This window comes from Mandrillus leucophaeus, unplaced genomic scaffold (assembly GCF_000951045.1).
Source record: "Mandrillus leucophaeus isolate KB7577 unplaced genomic scaffold, Mleu.le_1.0 Scaffold432, whole genome shotgun sequence".
Classification (NCBI taxonomy): Eukaryota; Metazoa; Chordata; class Mammalia; order Primates; family Cercopithecidae; genus Mandrillus; species Mandrillus leucophaeus.
In genome coordinates this window covers 223366-231291 of record NW_012104610.1, presented here as the reverse complement: position 1 = coordinate 231291, position 7926 = coordinate 223366, and the positions used below count along the sequence as shown (strand labels likewise).

Here is a 7926-nt window from a genome sequence, read left to right as displayed (position 1 = left end):
TGAGCGCAACCTGCGCAACGAGCGCCGGGAGCGGTGAGGGAGCAGGCCCCGCCCCTTCTGAGGAAAGGCCCCGCCCCTGAAGGGAGAGTCGGGCCTCGCTTGTGTCTGGAAGGGAGGCGGGCAGCAGCCGCCCACTGGAGAAAGGGACCGGGTCGCGCCCCGCCTGCGTGCGAGGCGCCGCGCCAGGCTCTCAGGATGCTTTTTACCCAACAAGGGCCAAGCAGGCGCGGGTGTCCCAGGAGCTGAAGAAGGCTGCCAAGCGGACCGTGAGCATCAGCGAGTAAGAGTGGGGATGGGCCGGTCCGACCCTTGTGTTCTGCCTCCCGGCCCCGCCTGCCTGCGGCGACCCAGGCCGCCGACTGTAGTTGTGCATAGCCGCGTCCCGAGGACCCCAAGTAGTCGGGGCCCACGGGACACCTGCAGACGACCGTGTGGTCGTAGGAGCCTGCATGCGTGCCCGCTGCACGTGTACCCACACAGAACCCTCATCACTGAGAATTCCTGTCTTTAGCATGTCCTGTGCTGGGGTCGGGAGGGGCTGGCTTGGTCCCTTGGCGTTTCTGAGCTTAATTTCTCCTCCTAGGGGTCCGGACACTGTAGGCGATGGGATGAGGGAGAGAACCGAGACTCTGGCTCTAGCCCCTGAGCCAGAGCCCCTGGAGAATGAAGCTTGTGAGAAGTGGAAGAGGCCCTTCAGGTGAGGACCCAGGTGGTGGTCTCAGAGCTCTGAGCTCAGCCCCACCCCAGAGGCTGCCAGGGTCTTCCTCTTGGACCTTGGAGTCAGCTCTTGGGTTGGGAGGGAGCTTGAGGACAGGCCAGAAAGCTCAGATCTCCTAGGGCTAGTCTGACCTCCATTGTCTGGAGCCACTTGTGGTCAGTTCCATCTCACCCACCCCAACCCCTACCCTCAACCCTTTCCCTCCTTCTTGGGATCAGAGCTCTGGGGGTGGGGTGTCAGGCTTGTGAATAGCTGTCACCAGGAGGGAACCTGTGGGTAAAGCCCAGAGCCCAGTCATGCCAGGCATGTGTGTGCAGCCATAGGTGTACAAGCATGTGCATCCACAGGGACATGAGACACAGGTGTGTACAAACTTGACTAAGCCCGTCTGTGTGTGAACGTATGAGCATGTGTAGATGTGCGCTAACACTTGTGGGACCTGACTGGGGCTTCAGACCTTGGGTACCCCTCCGCAGGGTCTCCCCTCTTGATTTGCCTGTCATTGAGGCTGCCCCTCTCCGGGCCCCATTCCCCAGCCTAACGCCTCTTCTCAGTCTTTCCTTGCAGGTCCCCAGTGTCCAGGCCTTGGGGCAGTGAAGAAACCGTGGGGAGGGGCATGAGATGCTGGTCCCCAAAGTCCTTGGGAGCCCTTGTGGGCCAAGTAATTGCAGGACACACCCTCTCCTGGGCATTGCTGAGGTCACCCAGCAAGCCTAGGCTTCCCCCTCCTTTCCCCACCCTGGGGGAACCTTCAGCGCCTCTTCTCTGTAGGCCCCAGCTCAGCTTCCCAGGAACTTTTGTTGGTGGGTACTTGTAGGGTGAGGCAGTTCTTCTCATCATGAGGGAGATCTTGGGAGACTTTCATTACCAAATCCATTGCTGCCCTGACCTTCCTGGGACTGGTCTGGGTCATCCTAGTCTCCTGGTCTTGGAGAAGTCAAGTTCTTGTCCCAGACTTGAGAGGTTACGAGCCTCCAGGTCTCTGGCAAAGTGTGGAGATGATGGACAGCCATTTGTACACACACCAGCCAGTCCCTTAGCACATCTCTCTCGGTTTTGTCTCAGGTCTGCCTCAGCCACCTCCCTGACGCTGTCCCACTGTGTGGATGTGGTGAAGGGGCTTCTGGAGTAAGTGTGTGTGTGCCTGTGTGCACCCACGTGTGTGTCAGGTTCCCCAGCCCAGGCTTGGTCTGTGTCTGCGCCTCGACCTGTCCATCCTTGTGGTGCGCAGCTGTCTGCGTGAGTCTGTTGGGCCCTGGAGACAGGAGCCAGGTGAATGGCCTCAGCCCCAGCCCCTGCTCAGCTGTCTTCCAGGTTCTGTCATCACAAGGGTCTGTCTTCATCCAAGGTCCTCACAGGGGACCAAGAGCTCCAGCCTCAGGCAGGGCAGGAGCTCCTACTCAATTGGGAAAAATGCTCTGAATGAGCATTTTTCATTCAGAGTCACAGAGCCAAGAAGTGGCAAGACTGGGATTGAAACCCCAGCCCTGAGGTTTCTTTGCACCTACCAACCCTACCCTGCTCCTGTGCCTGCCTCTGTGTGCTCTCCACACTGACCCCTGGGGTAAAGGCTGGGTTGAGGAATGCGCTCGCTGCTTCTTGGGGCCATGTTCTGCCTCCTGCCCCATCTGCTTCCTATGGTTGATGCCTCAGGGGAGCTGAAGGCTCCCACCTGAGAAGGTCTTGCTGAATGCCCTCCTGACCCCAACCCACCTTACGCCCAGTTTTAAGAAGAGGAGAGGTCACTCAATTGGGGGAGCCCCTGAGCAGCGATACCAGATCATCCCTGTATGTGTGGCCACCCGACTTCCTACCCAGGTTCAGGATGTGCTGGTAAGGGAGGAGCTGAGCCATATGGGTGGGGCAGTGGTGAGGAGGTGCAGGCACAGGGGTGGTCCCAGGAGGCTAGGGAAGCAAGGCTGGGCTCCTCAGCAGGAGCAGGAGGCTGCCTCCCACAGCCTGTGGTGGGAGTCACTTACGCATGTTATGATGGGGGAATGGGCCAGAGAGGGAGAGAGAGGAGGCTGGGAGGCCAGGAGGCCAGGCAGGAGAGTAGAGTAGCATAGCACGGAGGCTGCTGCAGGGGTCCTGGCAGAGGCGAGAACACCTGGTGGGGCCGGGTTTGAAACTCAAAAGTGTAGACAGAGAAACCGGGGATGGTGATACCATGTCTGCAGCAGGCTGTGTCTGCACAGGCACTGGTGGGAAGGCCTGTGAGCACTCACAGAGATATGTGTGGGGAGGGCTGGGGCACCAATCTCCTCTTTCCCCACAGGATGCCCACCTCTCTGAGGTCAATGCTGTTCGTTTTGGCCCCAACAGCAGCCTCCTGGCCACTGGAGGGGCTGACCGCCTGATCCACCTCTGGAATGTTGTGGGAAGTAAGGAGCCCTCCCCTGCAGGCCAACTCGGGGCTTCTCTCCAGACCCGCTCCTCAGTTCACTTGGTGGGCAGAGGTCTTGGATCTCTTTGTGTTTCTCCATCTGGAATATTCTGTGGGCAGTGACTAGACAATGCCTTGGAAAGAGTGAGACTCGGGGCTCGCTGCTCTGAAGAAGGGTGGAGCCTCCTGGCTCCTAGGGTCCAGATTTGCAGAATGGGGAAGGCTGAGTTCAGATAGTCCCTGATGGGGGTGGGTGGGGGTCCCCTATCATGAGGTCCTACAGGGACAGGCCCTTGAAGAGCAGGTCCCTGAGTCTACCAGGTGATCCTCTTGTAGCATCACTTAAGCTCTCAGAACTCAGGTAAGGGACAAGTATGAACTGTTGGCCTTGTCCCAAGCTCTGTGCTCTGGAGAGGGGGTGTCCTGGGGAGTCAGAGCTGGTTCCTGGGGGCTTCCTAGAAAAGGCAAGTTTCTGGCTGGCCTGATCCTGGCTTGCTGCATGACCCACAGATAGTCCCTTCTTCCTGGTCCTCTCTAGCCTGGTCTGTGAAATGACTAGCTGTCCCTGGGACCCACTGCCAGCAGTTAGGGGAGGTGTAGTCTCCAGCCCAGGCCACAGAACAGACCCAGCGATTCTGTCTTCTAACCTGTGGGGGTGGGGGGGGCAATGGGGACTGATCTTTGCTCTCAATCCCAATTCCTCCATTTTGTGAGGTTAGGATCTCATTTCAACTGTCCCTTCTCCTGGTCCTCCCAGGTCGCCTAGAGGTCAACCAGACCCTGGAGGGAGCTGGTGGCAGCATCACCAGTGTGGACTTTGACCCCTCGGTGAGGAACTTTGCCCCAGTGGCATGGGATTGTGCCCCTCTGATCTCCACACTGGACAGGTGGGGGCTCTGGGACCTGAGGGCGCAGCATGGATACCTTAGAACCAGGCCCTTGGGCTCTTACACAGATCCTCATCCCTGGGCCGGAGGCTCCTCTGCCTGCCTTGGAGACCTGGGCTGTGGGAAGCTCTGGGGCAACCCCTAGCCTCATTCTCTGGTCCGAAGGATGTTGCCTACGGCTTAGCACCTCTCATTTTCCTCTCCCATTTCTCCAGGGCTACCAGGTTTTAGCAGCAACTTACAACCAGGCTGCCCAGCTCTGGAAGGTGGGGGAGGCACAGTCCAAGGTGAGGCCTGACTGGGGAGGCTGCCTGGGGGTCAGGGGTCATACGTCAGGACTAGGGGGCCTGTTATGGGGTCTTGGCCAAACTCTTGATCCGCACCTGGGGCTGGGGTACAGGAGACACTGTCTGGACACAAAGATAAGGTGACAGCTGCCAAATTCAAGCTGACAAGGCACCAGGCAGTGACTGGGAGCCGTGACCGGACAGTGAAGGAGTGGGACCTCGGCCGTGCCTACTGTGAGCCCCAACCCCACCTCCCCTCCCCACCAGCCAGGAGCCCCAGGCCAGGGTACAAGGGACCTCACCTGCTCTCTGGGAGTGGCTCTGAGATTCATAGGCATTTGGGGGTGAAACCTCTCAAGGCCCTCCAGTCCCCCAATGGTATCCCCCAATGGTGTTTTCTGCCTGGTTTCTTGGTGTCCACAGGCTGTGGGTGGGAAAAAGACGTGGGTGAGCCCTGGGCTGGGAAGCAGAAGACCTGGGTTCTAGTCTTGGGAGGACACTGCGTTCTGGGCCTCAGCTTCTCCATGTGTCCTGTGGGGTGGCTCCTGACAACCCTCCTCTGAGGCCCTGGGGTCTGCTGCTTGGTCCCCAGGCTCCAGGACCATCAATGTCCTTTCCTACTGTAATGACGTGGTGTGTGGGGACCATATCATCATTAGTGGCCATAATGACCAGAAGATCCGGTTCTGGGACAGCAGGTGACAGGCGCAGGCTGGGGGAGGACTGGGGGAGGGCTGGGGACAGGGCTCCCAAGTTCTTGTTCCTTTCTCTGGCCATGGCAGGACGAGTTTTGGTGGCACTTTGGGCAGGCAAGGCTGTGGGGCTGGCACTGCCAGCTAGTGCCTCTTGGCTGGGCTCAGCTCCCCCAGGAAGCTGTGCCACTGTCTTCATGGCTCTTGGTCCAATGCTGGACTCCACCTGGACCTTGCAACCAAGATGGAGATGTACCTTTTTCCATTTAGTTACCACTTTTATATCAAAAGGAAAAAAATTACTGTAGTTGTTTTTTAAACCAAAGATCCTAACTTTGGGCTTGAATTGTTTGTAAGAGCAAAGCTAGAGGCCGGGCATGGTGGCTCACACCTGTAATCCCAGCTTTTTGGGAGGCTGAGGTGGGCGGATCACCTGAGGTCAGGAGTTCAAGACCAGCCTGGCCAACATGGAGAAACCCTGTCTCTACTAAAAATATTAGCTGAGTGTGGTGGCAGATCCCTGTAATCCCAGCTACTCGGGAGGCTGAGGCAGGAGAATCGCTTGAACCCAGGAGGCGGAGCTTGCAGTGAGCTGAGATCCGGCCACTGCACTCCAGCCTGGGCAAGAGAGCCAGACTCCGCCTCAAAAAAAAAAAAAAAAAAAAAAAAAAAGCAAAGCTAGAGCCAGTGCTAGGCCTGCCTCAAGCCTTTACTGACTGATCTCCATCAACTACTGTTTGCAACCCTTTCTTCTCTCTCTTACATTTTTTAAAGACAAGACTTCATTGCTCAGATGATATGGTGCTTATTTTAGTGACCCAAAGGTTTCAAGGGCTCTGGCTTTCAAATCAAAGTCTAAGTTCCTCGATGGAGGCAACTGGCTGCAGTGGGGAGAAGGGAGATGAGTCACGGGCAGCCTTTACCCCAGGGATCCAGGGCCCTGGGGTTCCTCTGGACTTGGTTAGCTGGGAAGGCTGCTATGCCTGACCCCTTCCTGTCAGGAGTGGCCTGGCTGGGCTGTTCCTCATCCCTGTCTCTGTCCTTGTTCCTCAGGGGGCCCCACTGCACCCAGGTCATCCCTGTGCAGGGCCGGGTCACCTCCCTGAGCCTCAGCCACGACCAGCTGCACCTGCTCAGCTGTTCCCGAGACAACACACTCAAGGTCATCGACCTGCGTGTCAGCAACATCCGCCAGGTGTTCAGGTACCAGCCTCGTGCCTGCTGACTCTGTGGCCTTTGCTGGGACAGCTGAGCCTCTCTTCTCCTGTAATAGACCCTCTTGGGACCCTCCCTGGAGGCCCCTCCAGACCAGGTCCTGCTGAGGTACCAAACCCCTTGACAGAGTGGAAGCTCTGGAAGCTCCCTGCAGAGGGACTAGTGGTGACCTCTGTTCTGACCCCAGCCCTGTCTGTCCTCAGGGCTGATGGCTTCAAGTGCGGTTCTGACTGGACCAAAGCTGTATTCAGGTATGTCTGTGAGAGCATATGCCTGTGTCCAAGTGTGCCCTGCTGGACCCTGTGTGTGCCCTCCTCTCTGACCCCACCCCCACTTTTTTTGCTCTGCTGTGGCCACTACAGCCCGGACAGAAGCTATGCACTGGCAGGCTCCTATGATGGGGCCCTTTACATCTGGGATGTGGACACCGGGAAACTGGAAAGCAGACTTCAGGGACCCCATTGGTGAGCATGGCCTCCACCTGGCCACCTGCCTGGCCCCAGTCCTGCCAGGCTGATTCCAGGTTCTGACATACTGGGACTCTGGAGTCTCCAGCCCTTGTCCCTCCACCCTCCACCCGACCAGAGCCCTTTGCAGTTCACAAGGTACTTTCCACACACACTGGGTCTGTCCTTTCCACAGCTCTGTGAGCTCACTTTACAGATGAGGAAACAGGCTCAAGAGAGGGCCTCAAACTACCCAGGTCCAGCAGTCGGGGCAGAGCCAGGTTGCAGGCATAGTTCCCAAAGCCCCCCTGAAGCCTGCCCCTCCCTTTCCCCAGCACTGCTGTCAACGCTGTGGCCTGGTGCTACTCCGGGAGCCACGTGGTGAGCGTGGACCAGGGCAGGAAGGTTGTGCTCTGGCACTAGGGCCACGACTTCCCTGCCTGGGCTGGAGCTCTTGCCCGAAGCCTGAAGCTTCCCTCGGCGCCGTGCGGGGGTTGGGGTTGGGACTGGAGATGGCCTTGGGATTTAATGGGGAAGAAGGCCTGGCAGGACCTGGCCTGTTTGTTTAAAAATGAAGCTAGTTTTTCTTTGTATTTTTATCTCTATCTCCTCACTTTTTCTCCCCAAGTAGAAAAAAAATGATATCTAAACTGCGTCTGCCTGCCTCTTTGCAGCATTCATGATATGGAGACCTTTGGGCTAGTGGGCTCTGGGAGACCCAGGTTTGGCCCCCTTCCTCCTTCCATACAGAGCTGGGGCAGCCAGCCCAGTCTCTGCCTGCGGAGACAGGTGCTGCTCAAGTCTAACCATGGAAACAGCAGGAAGAAAGGCCCTGAGGTGGCAAAGAGCCATGGATGTGACTCCTGGTCCAACCTGGTCCTGAGGCCTAAGCAACATGTTAGGCCCACCTGCTTCAGGCACCCAGGGTAGACTGAAGCTGAGGAGGGGCTGGGGGAGCTCTGAGGAAGGGGCAGGGAGGCAACCCAGAGGGGTCCTGGTGGGAAGATCCTAAAAACCCAGGTAGTGATATCAAAGTCCTTGGTCCATGGGGCCTCCCTTAGACTGGGTCTGCGTTCTTCCTCCAGAGGTAGTGCCCAGGGTGGGGCAGAGTAGGGCCTCTATGTGTCTGTGCCTGGGGGAGGGCAGCTGTGGGCCAGACCTGGGCCTGGGGCTTTGCTTACAAGGCAGAGCCCACAGGGCAGAGTTGGGGCAAACCAACTTCCTTCACACCTAGGACTGGGCACAGGCCTGTGGAGACAGACAGTGTTGGTTAAATGGCAACACCTATACTGTTGACT

General features: G+C 57.8%; 1 protein-coding gene across 1 annotated transcript in view; it reads left to right on the top strand.

Annotated features, from left to right (window-relative positions):
• The window catches only part of ATG16L2 (autophagy related 16-like 2 (S. cerevisiae)), a 15437-nt gene extending 8159 nt beyond the window's left edge, over positions 1–7278 (top strand). Inside the window, exons 5-17 of the mRNA XM_011993728.1 lie at positions 83–280; positions 584–697; positions 1784–1846; positions 2443–2551; positions 2994–3099; positions 3859–3929; positions 4204–4275; positions 4389–4509; positions 4868–4973; positions 6021–6170; positions 6386–6433; positions 6545–6646; positions 6964–7278. Of these exons, the coding sequence (XP_011849118.1) occupies positions 83–280; positions 584–697; positions 1784–1846; positions 2443–2551; positions 2994–3099; positions 3859–3929; positions 4204–4275; positions 4389–4509; positions 4868–4973; positions 6021–6170; positions 6386–6433; positions 6545–6646; positions 6964–7051 (1348 nt within the window). The 3' untranslated portion in view covers positions 7052–7278. The remainder of the gene's footprint in view (positions 1–82; positions 281–583; positions 698–1783; positions 1847–2442; positions 2552–2993; positions 3100–3858; positions 3930–4203; positions 4276–4388; positions 4510–4867; positions 4974–6020; positions 6171–6385; positions 6434–6544; positions 6647–6963) is intronic.
• Positions 7279–7926: the final 648 nt, after the last annotated feature.